This window comes from Oncorhynchus keta, chromosome 8 (assembly GCF_023373465.1).
Source record: "Oncorhynchus keta strain PuntledgeMale-10-30-2019 chromosome 8, Oket_V2, whole genome shotgun sequence".
NCBI lineage: Eukaryota > Metazoa > Chordata > Actinopteri > Salmoniformes > Salmonidae > Oncorhynchus > Oncorhynchus keta.
This window is the reverse complement of record NC_068428.1, coordinates 42,131,943-42,158,276: the sequence shown is the minus strand read 5'-3', so window position 1 is coordinate 42,158,276 and position 26,334 is coordinate 42,131,943. Positions and strand designations below refer to the sequence as shown.

Genomic DNA, 26,334 nt, shown 5'->3' with positions numbered 1-26,334 from the left:
ATAATGTAGATGGCAATTAGCTTCATAGTTCATTCCAGAACGGTTGACGTTTGTGAAACACGGGAACGTTTTTCAACATCCACAGACCCTGTTGACAAACTGCGTTGTCAAGCGCTCGTGTCCCATGGACACCTACCTGACCAGAGTGCCCTGCAGCATGACGTTAAACATCTCTGCCGGCGAAACGTCGATGAAACGCAGGAAGGAGAAACAACTTCCTTCCTGATCACCTTGAGGAGGATAAACACTGGTTTTTAGACGGACGAGGAGGCAGAGGGCTCTAAACAATAAAGTCTAAGAAGCTTATTCTTGTCTCGTTTCCTTCATCTATACTGATGTGAAAGAATGAAGAGGGTAGTCACTTACCTTTCCTGTGGAAGAGGGACTGGTGGATATGATCAGGAGAGAAGGGAGACAGTAGAACCTGGAGCACCCTGAGAGAGGAGAAAGAGGGAGACGCAGAGAGAGGGGGAGACAGAGAGAGGGGGAGACACAGAGAGAGGGGGAGTCACAGAGAGAGGGGGAGACACAGACACAGAGAGGAGGGGGAGACAGAGAGAGGGGGAGACACAGAGAGAGGGGGAGACACAGAGAGAGACAGGCAGAGAGAGAGAGAGAGACAGGCAGAGAGAGAGCGAGAGAGCGAGAGAGCGAGAGAGGAGACAGGCAGAGAGAGAGAGACAGGCAGAGAGAGAGAGACAGGCAGAGAGAGAGAGACAGGCAGAGAGAGAGAGAGAGACAGGCAGAAAGAGACAGGCAGAGCGAGACAGAGACAGAGAGAGAGACAGAGAGAATCCTTCTATGAACATGGTTGTCCGAGAACAACAAATAAACCCCTCAAATGCTCTCATTGTCTTCTACATCATAATATAACAATTCAACACCACCAGCCATTACCGTCCCATTGGACAAGCACTGATTATACTATGTTACTCACTTGTTCCTGCTGTGTGTGTGCGTGGTGGTGTGTGTGAGTCCGTGGCGGTAGAGGAACTTGGACATGACGTAGGGTCTCAGTGACATGTGGAAGGGAGAACGAGTCTCCTGGCGCTCAAACAGGTCCGGGTGGTTACAGACCTACACAGGAAGTAGAGAACACACTACTCATACTGAACCACCTAGAGCAGGAAGAAACCTCCAGAGGAACCAGGCTTCAGATAACAACACTTATCCTTATTAGGGCAAATCAAATGACAAAATCCTTCCACCGCTTCCTCTCGATTCAGACCTGGGACACCAGGTTCATGACCAGGTTGAACATAACCAGCAGTACTGGGGATGTAGTCGGATAAGATTTAAAAACAAAGTTTTTTTATTATTTTCATTTAACCTTGGATCTAACATTCTTATTTACATTGACGGTCTCTTCCCCCGGCCGAACCCGGCCGACGCTGGACCAACTGTGCGCCGCCCTATGGGACTCCCAATCACGTCCAGGTTGTGATACAGCCTGGATTCGAACCAGGGTGTCTGTAGTGACGCCTCAAGCACTGTGATACAGTGCCTTAGACCGCTGCACCACTCGGGAGGCCAAAGGACATATAATATCAAAATAATATTCAACTACAGGCTACATCATCACCGTTATAGTACTGTCAGCCAATCAGCATTCAGGACTAGAACCACCCAGTCTATAATACTAGATACATCATCACCGTTATAGTACTGTCAGCCAATCAGCATTCAGGAATAGAACCACCCAGTCTATAATACTAGATACATCATTACTGTTATAGTACTGTCAGCCAATCAGCCTTCAGGACTAGAACCACCCAGTCTATAATACTAGATACATCATCACCGTTATAGTACTGTCAGCCAATCAGCATTCAGGAATAGAACCACCCAGTCTATAATACTAGATACATCATTACTGTTATAGTACTGTCAGCCAATCAGCCTTCAGGACTAGAACCACCCAGTCTATAATACTAGATACATCATTATCGTTATAGTACTGTCAGCCAATCAGCATTCAGGAATAGAACCACCCAGTCTATAATACTAGATACATCATTACTGTTATAGTACTGTCAGCCAATCAGCCTTCAGGACTAGAACCACCCAGTCTATAATACTAGATACATCATTATCGTTATAGTACTGTCAGCCAATCAGCATTCAGGAATAGAACCACCCAGTCTATAATACTAGATACATCATTACTGTTATAGTACTGTCAGCCAATCAGCCTTCAGGACTAGAACCACCCAGTCTATAATACTAGATACATCATTACTGTTATAGTACTGTCAGCCAATCAGCCTTCAGGACTAGAACCACCCAGTCTATAATACTAGATACATCATCACCGTTATAGTACTGTCAGCCAATCAGCATTCAGGAATAGAACCACCCAGTCTATAATACTAGATACATCATCACCGTTATAGTACTGTCAGCCAATCAGCCTTCAGGACTAGAACCACCCAGTCTATAATACTAGATACATCATCACCGTTATAGTACTGTCAGCCAATCAGCATCCAGGACTAGAACCACCCAGTCTATAATACTAGATACATCATTACTGTCAGCCAATCAGCATTCAGGAATAGAACCACCCAGTCTATAATACTAGATACATCATCACCGTTATAGTACTGTCAGCCAATCAGCCTTCAGGACTAGAACCACCCAGTCTATAATACTAGATACATCATTACCGTTATAGTACTGTCAGCCAATCAGCATTCAGGACTAGAACCACCCAGTCTATAATACTAGATACATCATTACCGTTATAGTACTGTCAGCCAATCAGCATTCAGGAATAGAACCACCCAGTCTATAATACTAGATACATCATCACCGTTATAGTACTGTCAGCCAATCAGCCTTCAGGACTAGAACCACCCAGTCTATAATACTAGATACATCATTACTGTTATAGTACTGTCAGCCAATCAGCATTCAGGAATAGAACCACCCAGTCTATAATACTAGATACATCATTACTGTTATAGTACTGTCAGCCAATCAGCATTCAGGAATAGAACCACCCAGTCTATAATACTATATACATCATTACTGTTATAGTACTGTCAGCCAATCAGCATTCAGGAATAGAACCACCCAGTCTATAATACTATATACATCATTACTGTTATAGTACTGTCAGCCAATCAGCATTCAGGAATAGAACCACGCAGTCTATAATACTAGATACATCATCACCGTTATAGTACTGTCAGCCAATCAGCATTCAGGAATAGAACCACCCAGTCTATAATACTAGATACATCATTACTGTCAGCCAATCAGCCTTCAGGAATAGAACCACCCAGTCTATAATACTAGATACATCATCACCGTTATAGTACTGTCAGCCAATCAGCACTCAGGAATAGAACCACCCAGTCTATAATACTAGATACATCATTACTGTGAGCCAATCAGCATTCAGGAATAGAACCACCCAGTCTATAATACTAGATACATCATTACTGTTATAGTACTGTCAGCCAATCAGCATTCAGGGCTAGAACCACCCAGTCTATAATACTAGATACATCATCACCGTTATAGTACTGTCAGCCAATCAGCATTCGGGAATAGAACCACCCAGTCTATAATACTATATACATCATCACCGTTATAGTACTGTCAGCCAATCAGCCTTCAGGACTAGAACCACCCAGTCTATAATACTAGATACATCATCACCGTTATAGTACTGTCAGCCAATCAGCATTCAGGACTAGAACCACCCAGTCTATAATACTAGATACATCATCACCGTTATAGTACTGTCAGCCAATCAGCATTCAGGAATAGAACCACCCAGTCTATAATACTAGATACATCATCACCGTTATAGTACTGTCAGCCAATCAGCATTCAGGACTAGAACCACCCAGTCTATAATACTAGATACATCATCACCGTTATAGTACTGTCAGCCAATCAGCATTCAGGACTAGAACCACCCAGTCTATAATACTAGATACATCATTACTGTCAGCCAATCAGCATTCAGGACGAGAACCACCCAGTCTATAATACGAAATATATCATTACTGTCAGCCAATCAGTCTATAATTATAGTACTTACTAGGACTGTGATGATACCAGTCTATAATTATAGTACTTACTAGGGCTGTGATGATACCAGTCTATAATTATAGTACTTACTAGGGCTGAGATGATACCAGTCTATAATTATAGTACATCATCTAGGGCTGTGATGATACTGTCAGTCTATAATTCAGTACATTACTAGGGCTAGATGATTACCAGTCTATAATTATAGTACTTAGTAGGACTGTGATGATACCAGTCTATAATTATAGTACTTACTAGGGCTGTGATGATACCAGTCTATAATTATAGTACTTACTAGGACTGTGATGATACCAGTCTATAATTATAGTACTTACTAGGGCTGTGATGATACCAGTCTATAATTATAGTACTTACTAGGGCTGTGATGATACCAGTCTATAATTATAGTACTTACTAGGGCTGTGATGATACCAGTCTATAATTATAGTACTTACTAGGGCTGTGATGATTACCAGTCTATAATTATAGTACTTAGTAGGACTGTGATGATACCAGTCTATAATTATAGTACTTACTAGGGCTGTGATGATACCAGTCTATAATTATAGTACTTACTAGGACTGTGATGATACCAGTCTATAATTATAGTACTTAATAGGACTGTGATGATACCAGTCTATAATTATAGTACTTACTAGGGCTGTGATGATACCAGTCTATAATTATAGTACTTACTAGGGCTGTGATGATACCAGTCTATAATTATAGTACTTACTAGGGCTGTGATGATACCAGTCTATAATTATAGTACTTACTAGGACTGTGATGATACCAGTCTATAATTATAGTACTTACTAGGACTGTGATGATACCAGTCTATAATTATAGTACTTACTAGGGCTGTGATGATACCAGTCTATAATTATAGTACTTACTAGGGCTGTGATGATACCAGTCTATAATTATAGTACTTACTAGGGCTGTGATGATACCAGTCTATAATTATAGTACTTACTAGGGCTGTGATGATACCAGTCTATAATTATAGTACTTACTAGGGCTGTGATGATACCAGTCTATAATTATAGTACTTAGTAGGGCTGTGATGATACCAGTCTATAATTATAGTACTTAGTAGGGCTGTGATGATACCAGTCTATAGTCCTAAACCTGCTGTATATGTTGTGATATAGCCTGGTATTAAACCTGCAGTATGGAACATATGTTGTGATATAGCCTGGTACTAAACCTGCTGTATGGAACATATGTTGTGATATAGCCTGGTACTAAACCTGCTGTATGGAACATATGTTGTGATATAGCCTGGTACTAAACCTGCTGTATGGAACATATGTTGTGATATAGCCTGGTACTAAACCTGCTGTATGGAACATATGTTGTGATATAGCCTGGTACTAAACCTGCTGTATGGAACATATGTTGTGATATAGCCTGGTACTAAACCTGCTGTATGGAACATATGTTGTGATATAGCCTGGTACTAAACCTGCTGTATGGAACATATGTTGTGATATAGCCTGGTACTAAACCTGCTGTATGGAACATATGTTGTGATATAGCCTGGTACTAAACCTGCTGTATGGAACATATGTTGTGATATAGCCTGGTACTAAACCTGCTGTATGGAACATATGTTGTGATATAGCCTGGTACTAAACCTGCTGTATGGAACATATGTTGTGATATAGCCTGGTACTAAACCTGCTGTATGGAACATATGTTGTGATATAGCCTGGTACTAAACCTGCTGTATGGAACATATGTTGTGATATAGCCTGGTACTAAACCTGCTGTATGGAACATATGTTGTGATATAGCCTGGTACTAAACCTGCTGTATGGAACATATGTTGTGATATAGCCTGGTACTAAACCTGCTGTATGGAACATATGTTGTGATATAGCCTGGTACTAAACCTGCTGTATGTAACATATGTTGTGATATAGCCTGGTACTAAACCTGCTGTATGGAACATATGTTGTGATATAGCCTGGTACTAAACCTGCTGTATGGAACATATGTTGTGATATAGCCTGGTACTAAACCATACTAATGAGTATGGTGATACTGGGATGGTCCCTGGTACTAAACCATACTAATGAGTATGGTGATACTGGATGGTCCCTGGTACTAAACCATACTAATGAGTATGGTGATACTGGGATGGTCCCTGGTACTAAACCATACTAATGAGTATGGTGATACTGGGATGGTCCCTGGTACTAAACCATACTAATGAGTATGGTGATACTGGATGGTCCCTGGTACTAAACCATACTAATGAGTATGGTGATACTGGGATGGTCCCTGGTACTAAACCATACTAATGAGTATGGTGATACTGGTACTAAGGAGATGATTGGTACCTTTCTGAACTGCATGACCAGGTTCATAAGGGATGAGGTAGTACTGTGAGCCTGCTGAGATGAGCCCATAGACGACTGGAGAAGATCCTCGATGGAGATCTTGTTCCTCAGAGCTCTGTAGAGCAGCCTCTGTCGACACGTCAACTGGCAGTATGTTAGGATCTCAATCTGTAAGAGAGAGGGTATAGTTAGATAAACACAGTAACCATCCTTATCTATCAGAGGAAGAGAGGGTATAGTTAGATAAACACAGTAACCATCCTTATCTATCAGAGGAAGAGAGGGTATAGTTAGATATAGAAACACAGTAACCATCCTTATCTATCAGAGGAAGAGAGGGTATAGTTAGATATAGAAACACAGTAACCATCCTTATCAGAGGAAGAGAGGGTATAGTTAGATAGAGAAACACAGTAACCATCCTTATCAGAGGAAGAGAGGGTATAGTTAGATAGAGAAACACAGTAACCATCCTTATCTATCAGAGGAAGAGAGGGTATAGTTAGATAGAGAAACACAGTAACCATCCTTATCTATCAGAGGAAGAGGAGTCAGAGGAGGAAGAGAGGGTATAGTTAGATAGAGAAACACAGTAACCATCCTTATCTATCAGAGGAAGAGAGGGTATAGTTAGATAGAGAAACACAGTAACCATCCTTATCTATCAGAGGAAGAGAGGGTATAGTTAGATATAGAAACACAGTAACCATCCTTATCTATCAGAGGAAGAGGAGTCAGAGGAGGAAGAGAGGGTATAGTTAGATATAGAAACACAGTAACCATCCTTATCTATCAGAGGAAGAGAGGGTATAGTTAGATAGAGAAACACAGTAACCATCCTTATCTATCAGAGGAAGAGAGGGTATAGTTAGATATAGAAACACAGTAACCATCCTTATCAGAGGAAGAGAGGGTATAGTTAGATAGAGAAACACAGTAACCATCCTTATCTATCAGAGGAAGAGGGTATAGTTAGATAGAGAAGCACAGTAACCATCCTTATCTATCAGAGAAAGAGAGGGTATAGTTAGATAGAGAAGCACAGTAACCATCCTTATCTATCAGAGGAAGAGAGGGTATAGTTAGATAGAGAAACACAGTAACCATCCTTATCAGAGGAAGAGAGGGTATAGTTAGATAGAGAAACACAGTAACCATCCTTATCAGAGGAAGAGAGGGTATAGTTAGATAGAGAAGCACAGTAACCATCCTTATCTATCAGAGGAAGAGAGGGTATAGTTAGATAGAGAAACACAGTAACCATCCTTATCAGAGGAAGAGAGGGTATAGTTAGATATAGAAACACAGTAACCATCCTTATCTATCAGAGGAAGAGAGGGTATAGTTAGATAGAGAAACACAGTAACCATCCTTATCAGAGGAAGAGAGGGTATAGTTAGATATAGAAACACAGTAACCATCCTTATCTATCAGAGGAAGAGAGGGTATAGTTAGATAGAGAAACACAGTAACCATCCTTATCAGAGGAAGAGAGGGTATAGTTAGATATAGAAACACAGTAACCATCCTTATCAGAGGAAGAGAGGGTATAGTTAGATAGAGAAACAGTAACCATCCTTATCTATCAGAGGAAGAGGAGTCAGAGGAGGAAGAGAGGGTATAGTTAGATAGAGAAACACAGTAACCATCCTTATCAGAGGAAGAGAGGGTATAGTTAGATAGAGAAACACAGTAACCATCCTTATCAGAGGAAGAGAGGGTATAGTTAGATAGAGAAACACAGTAACCATCCTTATCAGAGGAAGAGAGGGTATAGTTAGATAGAGAAACACAGTAACCATCCTTATCTATCAGAGGAAGAGAGGGTATAGTTAGATAGAGAAACACAGTAACCATCCTTATCAGAGGAAGAGAGGGTATAGTTAGATAGAGAAACACAGTAACCAGAGGAAGAGAGGGTATAGTTAGATAGAGAAACAGTAAATCCTTATCTATCAGAGGAAGAGAGGGTATAGTTAGATAGAGAAACACAGTAACCATCCTTATCTCAGAGGAAGAGAGGGTATAGTTAGATAGAGAAGCACAGTAACCATCCTTATCAGAGGAAGAGAGGGTATAGTTAGATAGAGAAACACAGTAACCATCCTTATCAGAGGAAGAGAGGGTATAGTTAGATAGAGAAACACAGTAACCATCCTTATCTATCAGAGGAAGAGAGGGTATAGTTAGATAGAGAAACACAGTAACCATCCTTATCAGAGGAAGAGAGGGTATAGTTAGATAGAGAAGCACAGTAACCATCCTTATCTATCAGAGGAAGAGGAGTCAGAGGAGGAAGAGAGGGTATAGTTAGATAGAGAAACACAGTAACCATCCTTATCTATCAGAGGAAGAGAGGGTATAGTTAGATAGAGAAACACAGTAACCATCCTTATCAGAGGAAGAGAGGGTATAGTTAGATAGAGAAACACAGTAACCATCCTTATCAGAGGAAGAGAGGGTATAGTTAGATAGAGAAACACAGTAACCATCCTTATCTATCAGAGGAAGAGAGGGTATAGTTAGATAGAGAAACACAGTAACCATCCTTATCAGAGGAAGAGAGGGTATAGTTAGATAGAGAAACACAGTAACCATCCTTATCAGAGGAAGAGAGGGTATAGTTAGATAGAGAACACAGTAACCATCCTTATCTATCAGAGGAAGAGAGGGTATAGTTAGATAGAGAAACACAGTAACCATCCTTATCTATCAGAGGAAGAGAGGGTATAGTTAGATAGAGAAACAGTAACTATCATTATCTATCAGAGGAAGAGGAGTCAGAGGAGGAAGAGAGGGTATAGTTAGATAGAGAAACACAGTAACCATCCTTATCAGAGGAAGAGAGGGTATAGTTAGATAGAGAAACAGTAACCATCCTTATCAGAGGAAGAGAGGGTATAGTTAGATAGAGAAACAGTAACCATCCTTATCTATCAGAGGAAGAGGAGTCAGAGGAGGAAGAGAGGGAGTGGTGAAATACAGATACTTGTCAAAACGATCTGGAAACATCTGGCAGGTGCTGGTCTACGTATGGAAGGAAGGAAAGGAGACAGATGTGGGTGCCCGAGGACTAAGGTGATGAAAGCAGAAACGCCTGCCTGGGGGAATAAATAGTGTAGGATACTGAGGTAGGAAAGGAGAGACGATAGAGAGGATACTGAGGTAGGAAAGGAGAGACGATAGAGGATACTGAGGTAGGAAAGGAGAGACGATAGAGAGGATATTGAGGTAGGAAAGGAGAGACGATAGAGGATGCTGAGGTAGGAAAGGAGAGACGATAGAGAGGATACTGAGGTAGGAAAGGAGAGACGATAGAGGATACTGAGGTAGGAAAGGAGAGACGAGAGGATACTGAGGTAGGAAAGGAGAGACGAGAGGATACTGAGGTAGGAAAGGAGAGACGAGAGGATACTGAGGTAGGAAAGGAGAGACGAGAGGATACTGAGGTAGGAAAGGAGAGACGAGAGGATACTGAGGTAGGAAAGGAGAGACGAGAGGATACTGAGGTAGGAAAGGAGAGACGAGAGGATACTGAGGTAGGAAAGGAGAGACGAGAGGATACTGAGGTAGGAAAAAGGAGAGGATACTGAGGTAGGAAAGGAGAGGAGAGGATACTGAGGTAGGAAAGGAGAGACGAGAGGATACTGAGGTAGGAAAGGAGAGACGAGAGGATACTGAGGTAGGAAAGGAGAGACGAGAGGATACTGAGGTAGGAAAGGAGAGAAGAGAGGATACTAAGGTAGGAAAGGAGAGACGATAGAGGATACTAAGGTAGGAAAGGAGAGACGATAGAGGATGCTGAGGTAGGAAAGGAGAGACGATAGAGAGGATACTGAGGTAGGAAAGGAGAGACGATAGAGAGGATACTGAGGTAGGAAAGGAGAGACGATAGAGGATACTGAGGTAGGAAAGGAGAGACGAGAGAGGATACTGAGGTAGGAAAGGAGAGACGATAGAGGATACTGAGGTAGGAAAGGAGAGACGATAGAGGATACTGAGGTAGGAAAGGAGAGACGATAGAGAGGATACTGAGGTAGGAAAGGAGAGACGATAGAGAGGATACTGAGGTAGGAAAGGAGAGACGATAGAGAAGATATTGAAGAACAGAGAGATAGGACAGGACATCTAAAGTGATATATGTGTAATTGGTCAGTCAGTACCTTGTCAGAGAGCTCGTTCTCGACGTCCTTCTTGATCCTCCTCAACATGAAGGGTTTCAGGATCATATGGAGCCTGGACAGCTGATCTAAACAACAACAATGACACAGTCAGCTGGTCTAAACAACAACAACACAGTCAGCCGGTCTAAACAACAACACCACCACAGTCAGCTGGTCTAAACAACAACAACGACACAGTCAGCCGGTCTAAACAACAACACCACCACAGTCAGCCGGTCTAAACAACAACACCACCACAGTCAGCCGGTCTAAACAACAACACCACCACAGTCAGCCGGTCTAAACAACAACACCACCACAGTCAGCCGGTCTAAACAACAACACCACCACAGTCAGCTGGTCTAAACAACAACAACACCACAGTCAGCCGGTCTAAACAACAACACCACCACAGTCAGCCGGTCTAAACAACAACAACACCACAGTCAGCCGGTCTAAACAACAACACCACAGTCAGCCGGTCTAAACAACAACAACACAGTCAGCCGGTCTAAACAACAACACCACCACAGTCAGCTGGTCTAAACAACAACAACGACACAGTCAGCCGGTCTAAACAACAACACCACCACAGTCAGCCAGTCTAAACAACAACACCACCACAGTCAGCTGGTCTAAACAACAACAACGACACAGTCAGCCGGTCTAAACAACAACACCACCACAGTCAGCCGGTCTAAACAGCAACACCACAGTCAGCCAGTCTAAACAACAACACCACCACAGTCAGCCGGTCTAAACAACAACAACACCACAGTCAGCCGGTCTAAACAACAACAACACCACAGTCAGCCGGTCTAAACAACAACAACACCACAGTCAGCCGGTCTAAACAACAACAACACAGTCAGCCGGTCTAAACAACAACACCACCACAGTCAGCCGGTCTAAACAACAACATCACCACAGTCAGCCGGTCTAAACAACAACACCACCACAGTCAGCCGGTCTAAACAACAACACCACCACAGTCAGCCGGTCTAAACAACAACACCACCACAGTCAGCCGGTCTAAACAACAACACCACCACAGTCAGCCGGTCTAAACAACAACACACCACAGTCAGCCGGTCTAAACAACAACACCACAGTCAGCCGGTCTAAACAACAACACCACCACAGTCAGCCGGTCTAAACAACAACAACACCACAGTCAGCCGGTCTAAACAACACCACCACAGTCAGCCGGTCTAAACAACAACACCACCACAGTCAGCCGGTCTAAACAACAAAACAGTCACACCACCACCACAGTCAGCCAGTCTAAACAACACCACCACCACAGTCAGCCGGTCTAAACAACAACACAACACAGTCAGCCGGTCTAAACAACACCACCACAGTCAGCCGGTCTAAACAACAACACCACCAACTAAACAACAACACACAGTCAGCCGGTCTAAACAACAACAACAACACAGTCAGCCGGTCTAAACAACAACACCACAGTCAGCCGGTCTAAACAACAACATCACCACAGTCAGCCGGTCTAAACAACAACACCACCACAGTCAGCCGGTCTAAACAACAACACCACAGTCAGCCGGTCTAAACAACAACACCACCACAGTCAGCCGGTCTAAACAACAACAACAACACAGTCAGCCGGTCTAAACAACACCACCACAGTCAGCCGGTCTAAACAACAACACCACCACAGTCAGCCGGTCTAAACAACAACACCACAGTCAGCCGGTCTAAACAACAACACCACAGTCAGCCGGTCTAAACAACAACACCACCACAGTCAGCCGGTCTAAACAACACCACCACAGTCAGCCGGTCTAAACAACAACACCACCACAGTCAGCCGGTCTAAACAACAACAACACCACAGTCAGCCGGTCTAAACAACAACACCACCACAGTCAGCCGGTCTAAACAACAACACCACCACAGTCAGCCGGTCTAAACAACAACACCACAGTCAGCCGGTCTAAACAACAACACCACCACAGTCAGCCGGTCTAAACAACAACACCACAGTCAGCCGGTCTAAACAACAACACCACCACAGTCAGCCGGTCTAAACAACAACACCACCACAGTCAGCCGGTCTAAACAACAACACCACCACAGTCAGCCGGTCTAAACAACAACACCACCACAGTCAGCCGGTCTAAACAACAACACCACACAGTCAGCCGGTCTAAACAACAACACCACAGTCAGCCGGTCTAAACAACACCACCACCACAGTCAGCCGGTCTAAACAACACCACCACCACAGTCAGCCGGTCTAAACAACAACAACACCACAGTCAGCCGGTCTAAACAACAACACCACCACAGTCAGCCGGTCTAAACAACAACACCACCACAGTCAGCCGGTCTAAACAACAACACCACAGTCAGCCGGTCTAAACAACAACACCACCACAGTCAGCCGGTCTAAACAACACCACCACCACAGTCAGCCGGTCTAAACAACAACACCACCACAGTCAGCCAGTCTAAACAACAACACCACAGTCAGCCGGTCTAAACAACACCACCACCACAGTCAGCCGGTCTAAACAACACCACCACCACAGTCAGCCGGTCTAAACAACAACACCACCACAGTCAGCCGGTCTAAACAACAACACCACCACAGTCAGCCGGTCTAAACAACACCACCACAGTCAGCCAGTCTAAACAACAACACCACCACAGTCAGCCGGTCTAAACAACACCACCACAGTCAGCCGGTCTAATCAACAACAACACCACAGTCAGCCGGTCTAATCAACAACACCACAGTCAGCCGGTCTAAACAACAACAATTGTCAGCTACAAATCAATCACTTCATAAGAAGCAGAAATAAACAGCTGATTAGAGTACTTCTAAAGTAGATATTTAAAAATCAACAAGTCTGAAACTAAATCTCCAAAGAAAGGTTGTGTAGTGTACTCACTCTCGTCGATGGCAGACTTGTTCTCTGCATGGCTCTCGATGTCTTTAGAGAACCATTCATTAAACTCCTCGTGAGAGTCAAACAACGTAGGCATGATGAAATGGAGCAGGGCCCACAACTGAGACAGGAAATAATAACAGTCAGTACCTCTACAGTACCAAACAGACAGAGATAAATGCAAAGACAGAGACAGAAAGACAGAGAGAAAGAGCTCTTTGAATTGAGAGACAGAGAGAGAAAGAGATATTCAGTGCCTTCAGAAAGTATTCATACCCCGCGACTCATTCCACATTTTGTTGTTTTACAGCCTGAATCTAAAACGTTTTCAAATTTAGATTTCGCGTCACTGGCCTAGACACAATACCCCATAATGTCAAATTGTCATTATGTTTTTAGAAATTTGAACATAATAAAAAATTTAAAAAAGGAAAAGATGAAATGTCTGGAGTCAGTAAGTATTTAATCTATTTGTTATGGCAAACCTAAATAAAGTTCAGGAGTAAAAATGTGCTTAACAAGTCACATAATAAGTTGCATGGACTCACTCTGTGTGCAATAATAGTGTTTGACATGGTTTTTGAATGACTACCTCATCTCTGTACCCCCACACAAACAATTATCTGTAAGGTCCCTCAGTCTAGCAGTGAATTTGAAGCACAGATTCAACCAAAAAGACCAGGGATGGTTTTCCAATGCATCGCAAAGGGTGACATTTATTGGTAGATGGGTAAAAAAATATATATTCATTGTCTGCTTTTTTCAAATATCTCTTTGAGCATGGTGAAGTCTTTCCTAACTCAGTTGCCAGAGAGGAAGGAAATCACTCTGGGATTTCACCATGAGGCCTATGCTGACTTTAAAACAGATGGCTGTGATTGAAGAAAACTGAGGAATGATCAATGTTGTGGTTACTCCACAATACGTAAATTACGTAAGTGATACTAACGTTACTGAAAAGGAAGACTGTACAGAATAAAAATATTTTTTTAAATCATGCAAACCGTTATGTTTGGGGCAAATCCAACACAAAACATCACTGAGTACCACTTCATATTTTAAAGCATGGTGGTGGCTGCAACATGTTATGGGTATACTTGTCATTGGCAAGGACAAGCAAGTTTTTTTTCCGGATAAAAAGAAACAGCATAGAGCTAAGCACAGGCAAAATCCTAGATGAAAACCTGGTTCAGTCTGCTTTTCCAACAGAGACTGGGAGATAAAACACAAAGCCAAATATACTCTGAGTTGCTTACCAAGATGACATTGGAATGTTCCCAAGTGACCACGTTCAAGTTTTGACTTAAATCGTCTTGAAAATCTATGGCAAGACTTGGGAATGGCTGTCTAGCAACGATCAACACCCAACTTGACAGAGCTCGAAGATTTTTTAAAAGAATAACATACAAATATTATAAAATCCAGGTGTGCAAAGCTGTTAGAGAGACTTACCCAGAAAGACACTCAGCTGTAATCACCGCCAAAGCAGATTCTAAAATGTATTGACTTTTTTGGGGTAAAGATTTTTTAATTTTTTTTTAAATACATTTTTAATTCAGGCTGTAACACAGCAAAATGTGGAATAGGTCAAGGGGTATGAATACTTTCTGAAGGCACTATACAGCACATACATAAAAAGAAAGGGAGAAAGAAGTCAAAAGAATTTAACAAAAAAAAACTGCGCAAACTAGAATGCTAGTTGGCCCTAAACAGAGAGTACACAGCGGCAGAATACCTGACCACTGTGACTGACCCAAAGTTATGGAAAGTTTTGACTATGTACAGACTCAGTGAGCATAGCCTTGCTATTGAGAAAGGCCGCCATATGGATACCTAGCTCTCAAAAGAACGCAAACCCAAACTGTGGTGGAAACAGATGCACTTTAACCTCCTGCTAAATGTATGACCATATTAGAGACACATATTTCCCCTCAGATTACACAGATCCACAAAGAATTCTAAATCAAATCCAATTTTGATAAACTCTCATATCTACTGGGTGAAAAAGCTGTGCTATTTGTCACAGCAGCAATATTATTATTTTTGGTTTATTTCACCTTTATTTAACCAGGTAGGCCAGTTGAGAACAAGTTCTCATCTACAACGGCGACCTGGCCAAGATAAAGCAAAGCAGTGCAACAAAAAGAACCACAACGGAGTTACACATAAACAAACGTACAGTCAATAAAACAATAGTAAAACGAGTCTATATACAATGTGAGCAAATGAGGTAGGATAAGAGAGGTAAGGCAATAAATAGGCCATGGTGGCGAAGTAAATACAATATACCAATTAAACACTGGAATGGTAGATGTGCAGTAGATGAATGTGCAAAGTAGAAATACTGGGGTGCAAAGGAGCAAGATAAATAAATAAGTACAGTAGGGGATGAGGTAGTTGTTTGGGCTATTTACAGATGGGCTATGTACAGGTGCAGTGATCTGTGAGCTGCTCTGACAGCTGATGCTTAAAGCTAGTGAGGGAGATAAGTGTTTCCAGTTTCAGAGATTTTGTTAGTTCATTCCAGTCATTGGCAGCAGAGAACTGGAAGGAGAGGCGGCCAAAGGAGGAATTGGCTTTGGGGGTGACCAGTGAGATATACTTGCTGGAGCGTGTGCTACGGGTGGGTGATGCTATGGTGACCAGCGAACTGAGATAAGGCGGGGCTTTACCTAGAAGGGTCTTGTAGATGACCTGGAGCCAGTGGGTTTGGCGACGAGTATTAAGCGAGGGCCCGGCAACGAGAGCGTACAGTTTTGGTGATAAAACGGATGGCACTGTGATAGACTGCATCCAATTTGTTGAGTGGAGTGTTGCAGGCTATTTTGTAAATGACATCGCCGAAGTCAAGGATCGTTAGGATGGTCAGTTTTACGAGGGTATGTTTGGCAGCATGAGTGAAGGATGCTTTGTTGCAAAATAAGAAGTCAATTCTAGATTTAATTTTTGTTTGGAGATGTTTAATGTGAGTCTGGAAGGAGAGTTTACAGTCTAACCAGACACCTAGGTATTTGTAGTTGTCCACATATTCTAAGTCAGAACCGTCCAGAGTAGTGATGCTGGACGGGCGGGCAGGTGTGGGCAGCGATCGGTTGAAGAGCATGCAATTAGTTTTACTTGTATTTAAGAGCAGTTGGAGGCCACGGAAGGAGAGTTGTATGGCATTGAAGCTTGCCTGGAGGGTTGTTAACACAGTGTCCAAAGAAGGGCCAGAAGTATACAGAATGGTGTCGTCTGCGTAGAGGTGGATCAGAGACTCACCAGCAGCAAGGGTGACATCATTGATGTATACAGAGAAGAGAGTCGGCCTGAGAATTGAACCCTGTGGCACCCCCATAGAGACTGCCAGAGGTCCGGACAACAGGCCCTCCGATTTGACATACTGAACTCTATGTGAGAAGTAGTTGAACCAGGCGAGGCAGTCATTTGAGAAACCAAGGTTGTCGAGTCTGCAGATGAGGATGTGGCGATTGACAGAGTCCAAAGCCTTGGCAAGGTCGATGAATATGGCTGCACAGTAATGTCTCTTATCAATGGCGGTTATGATATCGTTTAGGAACTTAAGCGTGGCTGAGGTGCACCCATGACCAGCTCTGAAACCAGATTGCATAGCGGAGAAGGTACGGTGGGATTCGAAATGGTCGGTAATCTGTTTGTTAATTTGGCTTTCAAAGACCATAGAAAGGCAGGGTAGGATAGATATAGGTCTGTAGCAGTTTGGGTCTAGAGTGTCACCCCCTTTGAAGAGGGGGATGACCGCAGCTGCTTTCCAATCTTTGGGGATCTCAGACAACACACAAAAAAGAGGTTGAACAGGCTAGTAATAGGGGTTGCAACAATTTCAGCAGATCATTTTAGAAAGAAAGGGTCCAGATTGTCTAGCCCGGCTGATTTGTAGGGGTCCAGATTTTGCAGCTCTTTCAGAACATCAGCTACCTGGATTTGGGAGAAGGAGAAATGGGGAAGGCTTGGGCGAGTTGCTGTGGAGGGTGCCGGTCAGTTGACTGGGGTAGGGACAGCCAGGTGGAAAGCATGGCCAGCTGTAGAGAAATGCTTATTGAAATTCTCAATTATAGTGGATTTATCAGTATTTCCTAGCCTCAGAGTAGTGGGCAGCTGGGAGGAGGTGCTCTTATTCTCCATGGACTTTACAGTGTCCTAGAACTTTGAGTTTGTGTTGCAATAAGCAAATTTCTGCTTGAAAAAGCTAGAATGATTTGTGACCTGTTGCCACAAGGTCAACTAGTGAAGAACAAACAATATTGTAAATACATACATGCATACATACATACATACATACATACATACATTACATACATGTTTGTTTATTTACCCTTTTGTAGATGAACTATTTGCACATTGTTACAATACCGTATATAGACAGACTAATGACATTTTAAATGTCTATTCCTTCTGAACTTTTGTCAGTGTTTACTGTTGATATTTTATTGTTTATTATCTGTCTCACTTGCTTTGACAATGTAAACATACATTTCCCATGCCAATAAAGCTTTTTTGAATTGAACTGTGAGCGGGAGGGAGAATTGGAGAGCGATAGAGTATGAGGAGAGAGAGAGAGATTCAATTTGGTATATTCTCAACTGTTGCCGTTTGTTTTCTCGTGTATATTATTTACTATGTATAATTGTTTTGGTTGATAAATATATGATTATTGTTGCTCAAACATATTGTTAATTTATGTCATACTACATATACTGTACATTGATTTAGCAACAGTGGTAACCACCTATCCCATGACATAAAGCATTTATTAAATAGAGAGAGACAGCCAGAGACAGCCAGAGAAAGACAGCCAGAGAAAGACAGCCAGAGAGAGAGACAGCCAGAGAGAGAGACAGCCAGAGAGAGAGACAGCCAGAGAGAGAGACAGCCAGAGAGAGACAGCCAGAGAGAGAGACAGCCAGAGAGAGACAGCCAGAGAGAGAGACAGCCAGAGAGAGAGACAGCCAGAGAGAGAGACAGCCAGAGAAAGACAGCCAGAGAGAGAGACAGCCAGAGAGAGACAGCCAGAGAGAGACAGCCAGAGAGAGACAGCCAGAGAGAGACAGCCAGAGAGAGACAGCCAGAGAGAGAGAGACACAGAGAGAGAGCCAGCCAGAGAGAGACAGCCAGAGAGACAGAGAGAGAGAGACAGCCAGAGAGAGAGAGAGCCAGAGAGAGAGACAGCCAGAGAGAGAGCCAGCCAGAGAGAGAGCCAGCCAGAGAGAGAGCCAGCCAGAGAGAGAGAGCCAGCCAGAGAGAGAGAGAGACAGCCAGAGAGAGACAGCCAGAGAGAGAGACAGTCAGAGAGAGAGAGCCAGAGAGAGACAGCCAGAGAAAGGAGGAGAGAGAGCGACAAAGAGATAAAAAGAGAGACAGACAGACGACAGACACAGACAGACCGCTCACCTCTGCCATAGTGTTCTGTATGGGCGTTCCAGTGAGCAACAGTCTGTTTCTACACTGAAACTGCAGCAAGATCTTCCAACGAACACTGTCAACACAGAGACACAAAGCAAACTTAATGGACTACATGACATATATCATCGACTGGATGGGGAAAATCGGGTCTCATTTGAGAAAGAGCAACTCCAGCTGCTACTGTTCACCACATACTCTCACTTGACCCTCTGAACTGAGATGGATCGCTGCCGTCTTAAGGGCTATTTTCTGTTTTTTTATATATATATATATATCACTTCCTGTGACCGAAAGCCGCGCCGGAACATCAGAACAGCGATCACTAACCTTGTTTTTGGATGAAGAATTGTATTTCCGAAAACAACAGCTCACCTCGGAGCAGGCCTTTATCCCCGGGATAGAAAGGGAGAGACGAGCTCCTTGATGAGGCGAGTAAATAAACTGCCTCTACCATCCGTTCTATTGGCGAACGTACAGTCACTGGAGAACAAACAGGACGAGCTCCGTTCGAGACCATCAACGGGACCTGAAGAACTTTAATATACTACGTGTTTCTCAGAGTCATGGCTGAACAAGGACAACATGCATCTAGCTGGTTTTTCTAGATCGTCAAGACCGAATGGTAGCTTTTGGTAAGGTTAAGTAGGGAGGTGTGTCTCTTTGTCAACAACAGCTGGCGCGCAATCGCAAGACAAAATAGTTGATTATGGATTACAGGAAACGGAGAGCCGAGCACGTCCACGTTCACGGGACTGTAGTGAAGCAAGTCGAAAACTTAAAGGTTTCTTGGTGTCCACATCACTAAGGAATTATCATGGTCTACACACACCAACACAGTCGTGAAGAAGGCACGACAAAACCTCTTTCGGGAGGCTGAAAAGACTCGACACGGGCCTGCATAATCCTCCAAAAGTTCTACAGCTGCACCATCGAGAGCATCTTGACTGGCTGCATCACCGTTTGCTATGACAACTGCTTGGCATCCGAACGCAAGGTGCTGCAGAGGATAATACATAAAACCCAGTATAACACTGGGGCCGAGCTCCTTGCCAGGATCTCTATACCAGGCGGTGTCAGAGGAAGGAAGGTGCTACAGAGGATAATACATAAAACCCAGTATAACACTGGGGCCGAGCTCCTTACCAGGATCTCTATACCAGGCGGTGTCAGAGGAAGGAAGGTGCTACAGAGGATAATACATAAAACCCAGTATAACACTGGGGCCGAGCTCCTTGCCAGGATCTCTAAACCAGGCGGTGTCAGAGGAAGGTCCTAAAAATGTTCAAAGACTCCTCATAGACTGTTCTCTCTGCTACCGCACAGCAAGTCTGGAACCAACAGGACACTGAACAGCTTCTAACCCAAAGCCATAAACACTACTAGTTAACCAATAGCTACCCAGACTATCTGCATAGTTTGTATGCTGCTGCCTAGTCAATTTACCCCTACATATAAGTACTCATCTACCTCGTACCCCTGCACATTGACTCGGTACTGGTACCCCTGCACATTGACTCGGTACTGGTACCCCTGCACATTGACTCGGTACTGGTACCCCTGCACATTGACTCAGTACTGGTACCCCGGCACATTGACTCGGTACTGGTACCCCTGCACATTGACTCGGTACTGGTAACCCGGCACATTGACTCGGTACTGGTACCCCTGCACATTGACTCGGTACTGGTACCCCTGCACATTGACTCGGTACTGGTACCCCGGCACATTGACTCAGTACTGGTACCCCGTGTATATAGCCAAGTTATCATTGACTCAGTACTGGTACCCCGTGTATATAGCCAAGTTATCATTGACTCAGTACTGGTACCCCGTGTATATAGCCAAGTTATCATTGACTCCGTACTGGTACCCCGTGTATATAGCAAAGTTATCATTGACTCCGTACTGGTACCCGTGTATATAGCCAAGTTATCATTGACTCAGTACTGGTACCCGTGTATATAGCCAAGTTATCATTGACTCAGTACTGGTACCCGTGTATATAGCCAAGTTATCATTGACTCAGTACTGGTACCCGTGTATATAGCCAAGTTATCATTGACTCAGTACTGGTACCCTGTGTATATAGCCAAGTTATCATTGACTCAGTACTGGTACCCCGTGTATATAGCCAAGTTATCATTGACTCCGTACTGGTACCCCGTGTATATAGCCAAGTTATCATTGACTCCGTACTGGTACCCCGTGTATATAGCCAAGTTATCATTGACTCCGTACTGGTACCCCGTGTATATAGCCAAGTTATCATTGACTCAGTACTGGTACCCCGTGTATATAGCCAAGTTATCATTGACTCAGTACTGGTACCCCGTGTATATAGCCAAGTTATCATTGACTCCGTACTGGTACCCCGTGTATATAGCCAAGTTATCATTGACTCCGTACTGGTACCCCGTGTATATAGCCAAGTTATCATTGACTCCGTACTGGTACCCCGTGTATATAGCCAAGTTATCATTGACTCCGTACTGGTACCCCGTGTATATAGCCAAGTTATCATTGACTCAGTACTGGTACCCCGTGTATATAGCCAAGTTATCATTGACTCAGTACTGGTACCCCGTGTATATAGCCAAGTTATCATTGACTCTGTACTGGTACCCCGTGTATATAGCCAAGTTATCATTGACTCCGTACTGGTACCCGTGTATATAGCCAAGTTATCATTGACTCCGTACTGGTACCCCGTGTATATAGCCAAGTTATCATTGACTCCGTACTGGTACCCCGTGTATGTAGCCAAGTTATCATTGACTACTGGTACCCTGGTATCATTGACCCGTACTGGTATATAGCAAAGTTATCATTGACTCCGTACTGGTACCCCGTGTATATAGCCAAGTTATCATTGACTCCGTACTGGTACCCCGTGTATATAGCCAAGTTATCATTGACTCCGTACTGGTACCCCGTGTATGTAGCCAAGTTATCATTGACTCCGTACTGGTACCCCGTGTATATAGCCAAGTTATCATTGACTCAGTACTGGTACCCGTGTATATAGCCAAGTTATCATTGACTCCGTACTGGTACCCCGTGTATGTAGCCAAGTTATCATTGACTCCGTACTGGTACCCGTGTATGTAGCCAAGTTATCATTGACTCCGTACTGGTACCCGTGTATGTAGCCAAGTTATCATTGACTCCGTACTGGTACCCCGTGTATATAGCCAAGTTATCATTGACTCCGTACTGGTACCCCGTGTATATAGCCAAGTTATCATTGACTCCGTACTGGTACCCCGTGTATGTAGCCAAGTTATCATTGACTCAGTACTGGTACCCCGTGTATATAGCCAAGTTATCATTGACTCAGTACTGGTACCCCGTGTATGTAGCCTAGTTAATGTTACTCATTGTATATTTATCCATTTCACCTGTTGTTTACCAAGCACTCGATAAAACAATTGTCCAGTGACTGGCGAGTTGATGATTCCTGGTCCAGGGGTCAGGGTTTACCTGGTGCTGCTCTTTAGGGCCTGGGCTTCATCTAGAACCATGTACTGCCACTTGACCCTCTGGAAGTACTTGACATCCTGAACTACCAGCTGGTAACTGGTGATCACCACGTGGAACGGAGCATTCTGGGTGTACAGGGTTTTCTGGCTCCAGAACTTCCTGATCACTTTGCGGTCGTGAGGGTTCCCCCAGTACGGCAGAACCTGAGGGACAAACGGAACAAAGGGTTAATAAATTAATTATAAATGAATCTGCTCAAGTTTATTTTCTCAAGGGAGGTCTAGTAATCATTGAGTCAGATCTAAAAAGGAGTTTAGATACTTAGTCTGTGTAGAACTTCTAGTTTCTAATATAATATAGTTATTTTATCACAACAGAAAGTTAAAATTTTAACCTTCTGACTTTTTCCCAGTAGAAAGGAACACTTTAACAGTCACTTTCTTTTAAAAAAAAGTCATTGTTTTAGTGAGAAAACATTTAAACTCTTGACTCCATGGATTGTTGATACGAGACGTTATGTTAAGCTATGTGACGGGAGCATAATGAATCCCTCAACACAAATACTGGCTGAGGCTTCATTGTGTGTGTGTGTCGTCCATTGTTGCCGGGTCAGTTTCTCCGCCTGTCTCGTTCCACGGGAACTGATACTTATCAGATGTTTGTGTTAACACCTCATCACCATGGCGAAACAGTTGATTTACTGTCTTCTGAAAAACGTCCAACAATTATGGTTTTGCAGTAAACGTCGGTGTATATGGAGGAGGGTGTGTGTGTGTGTGTGTGTGTGTGTGTGTGTGTGTGTGTGTGTGTGTGTGTGTGGTAAAATACCATGCCTCTGATTCATAGTTAGCATAAGTCATATAATACTATGCTGCCCCCTAATGGACAATCGGAATAAGGCACCTAAGCAACCACCGGTTCTCACACCTTCAGACTATACAGGGTGTTGTGATGCATTTTCCCCTCACACAACAACAGAGCATATACAGTCAATTAACACAGAGGCAGAACCAATAGGCTGACAAATGTAACGAAAGGAGAGAGCTGGAGAGAACAGCCGACGGACAGAACAGCCGACGGACAGAACAGCCGACGGACAGAACAGCCGACGGACAGAACAGCCGACGGACAGAACAGCCGACGGACAGAACAGCCGACGGACAGAACAGCCGACGGACAGAACAGCCGACGGACAGAACAGCCGACGGACAGAACAGCCGACGGACAGAACAGCCGACGGACAGAACAGCCGATGGACAGAACAGCCGATGGACAGAACAGCCGACGGTGTCAGAGAGCAACAGTAGGATCCCGATGTCTCACCTTGAATTTGGGGACAAAGCGTGTAAACTCCTGGTGCCAGTTATTCAGTGTGGAGGCAGGAGAGATGATGAGGAACGGACCCCAGATGTTGTCCCGCTGCAGAAGACAGGACAGAGACACACACTCAGTCACTCAGTCATCACGACAGGTATGTCTGCTTGTGGACGTGTTTAACTATTCTTGTGGCGACCAGAAGTCCCCAAAACAACAGTAAACTAACAAACATTTCACAAACTGGGGATTTGACATTTTGTTAGTCCCCACAATGTCAAATGCAATTTCTAGGGATTTAGGGTTAGGAGCTAGGATTGGGTTTAGGAGCTCGGGTTGGGTTTAGGAGCTCGGGTTGGGTTTAGGAGCTCGGGTTGGGTTTAGGAGCTCGGGTTGGGTTTAGGAGCTCGGGTTGGGTTTAGGAGCTCGGGTTGGGTTTAGGAGCTCGGGTTGGGTTTAGGAGCTCGGGTTGGGTTTAGGAGCTCGGGTTGGGTTTAGGAGCTCGGGTTGGGTTTAGGAGCTAGGGTTGGGTTTAGGAGCTAGGGTTGGGTTTAAGAGCTAGGGTTGGGTTTAGGAGCTAGGGGTTAGGTTTAGGGGTTAGGTTTAGGGGGTAGGAGACTGGTTTAGGAGACAGGGTTAGGAGACAGGGTTAGGTTTAGGGTTAAGAGCTAAGGTTAGTTTAAGAGCTTAGGTTAGGTTTCGTAGCTAGGGTTAGGTTTTAGGTTAGGTTTAGGAGCAAGGGTTAGGTTTAGGAGCTAGGGTTAGGTTTCGGGTTAGGTTTAGGAGCTAGGGTTTGGTTTAGGTTTAGTAGCTAGGGTTTGGTTTAGGTTTAGTAGCTAGGGTTAGGTGTTGGGTTAAGGTTAGGGTGATGGTAAGAGTATGGGTTAGGGAATGGGACTGAATTGTGTGTCCCCCAAACGTTTAGCTGTACAAGACAGTGTGTGTGTGTGTGTGTGTGTGTGTGTGTGTGTGTGTGTGTGTGTGTGTGTGTGTGTGTGAGAAAAACAGGAAACACTAAGCTGTGAAACATGTCTTCCTGTGGGACATGGTGTTCTAGAGAGAGCGCTTCAAATCCCCAAAACATAATTCCCATTTCCCCTCCTTGTCACTTAAAACACCTTGGGGTCCATGGATACAGCTGGCCTGTTCCCATTCACATGATTCATCAACAATCGCCCCCCGTAATAAAAAACGACAATAATACAACACGTTTTTTCTTTACTTTGACAATGAAACTTTACGACTTCTGCATGCCAAGTACAAAGGTTTGGAAGAGACCAGGTAAACGAAAACACGTATTTGACTCAGGTGTGCTGCTTACCTCAGCCAGGTGACCCAGCAGAGCGATGCTCTGGACAGTCTTCCCCAAGCCCATCTCATCTGCTAGGATACCATTGATACCCTACAGTGAGGGAGAGAGGACGGGATTTCACGACTGAGAAAAGTGACAGTACTGGGACCGTAACAGGTGTGTGTGATAGGGGGAGCAGCACAGGCCAACAATCAATGAAAAGCTGATCTTTTGAAACTTGCGTTTACCTGGTCGTAGAGGTCAGCCAGCCAGTTCATGATCTTTTGAAACTTGCGTTTACCTGTTCGTAGAGGTCAGCCAGCCAGTTCATGATCTATTGAAACTTGCGTTTACCTGTTCGTAGAGGTCAGCCAGCCAGTTCATGATCTATTGAAACTTGCGTTTACCTGTTCGTAGAGGTCAGCCAGCCAGTTCATGATCTTTTGAAGCTTGCGTTTACCTGTTCGTAGAGGTCAGCCAGCCAGTTCATGATCTTTTGAAGCTTGTGTTTACCTGTTCGTAGAGGTCAGCCAGCCAGTTCATGATCTATTGAAACTTGCGTTTACCTGTTCGTAGAGGTCAGCCAGCCAGTTCATGATCTTTTGAAGCTTGTGTTTACCTGTTCGTAGAGGTCAGCCAGCCAGTTCATGATCTTTTGAAGCTTGTGTTTACCTGTTCGTAGAGGTCAGCCAGCCAGTTCATGATCTATTGAAACTTGCGTTTACCTGTTCGTAGAGGTCAGCCAGCCAGTTCATGATCTATTGAAACTTGCGTTTACCGTAGAGGTCAGCCAGCCAGTTCATGATCTTTTGAAACTTGCGTTTACCTGTTCGTAGAGGTCAGCCAGCCAGTTCATGATCTATTGAAACTTGCGTTTACCTGTTCGTAGAGGTCAGCCAGCCAGTTCATGATCTATTGAAACTTGCGTTTACCTGTTTGTAGAGGTCAGCCAGCCAGTTCATGATCTGTTTTGAATGATCTTTTGCGTTTACCTGTTCGTAGAGGTCAGCCAGCCAGTTCATGATCTTTTGAAGCTTGCGTTTACCTGTTCGTAGAGGTCAGCCAGAGGTCAGCCAGCCAGTTCATGATCAGCCAGCCAGTTCATGATCTATTGAAACTTGCGTTTACCTGTTCGTAGAGGTCAGCCAGCCAGTTCATGATCTTTTGAAGCTTGCGTTTACCTGTTCGTAGAGGTTAGCCAGCCAGTTCATGATCTATTGAAACTTGCGTTTACCTGTTCGTAGAGGTCAGCCAACCAGTTCATGATCTTTTGAAGCTTGCGTTTACCTGTTCGTAGAGGTTAGCCAGCCAGTTCATGATCTTTTGAAGCTTGCGTTTACCTGTTCGTAGAGGTTAGC

At 43.9% G+C, this 26,334-nt stretch overlaps 1 protein-coding gene across 50 annotated transcripts in view; it reads right to left on the bottom strand.

The window, feature by feature from the left end:
* ino80 (INO80 complex ATPase subunit) overlaps nt 1–26,334 on the bottom strand; it is a 122,097-nt gene that overhangs the window by 77,869 nt on the left and 17,894 nt on the right. For all 50 annotated transcript variants that reach the window (XM_052524268.1, XM_052524270.1, XM_052524271.1 and 47 more), the window contains exons 14-23: nt 25,007–25,087; nt 23,695–23,790; nt 22,372–22,574; nt 18,880–18,964; nt 13,474–13,591; nt 10,556–10,641; nt 6,393–6,560; nt 938–1,077; nt 367–434; nt 137–230 (exon numbers count right to left, since the gene is read on the bottom strand). In XM_052524268.1, coding sequence (XP_052380228.1) covers nt 137–230; nt 367–434; nt 938–1,077; nt 6,393–6,560; nt 10,556–10,641; nt 13,474–13,591; nt 18,880–18,964; nt 22,372–22,574; nt 23,695–23,790; nt 25,007–25,087 — 1,139 coding nt within the window. The remainder of the gene's footprint in view (nt 1–136; nt 231–366; nt 435–937; nt 1,078–6,392; nt 6,561–10,555; nt 10,642–13,473; nt 13,592–18,879; nt 18,965–22,371; nt 22,575–23,694; nt 23,791–25,006; nt 25,088–26,334) is intronic.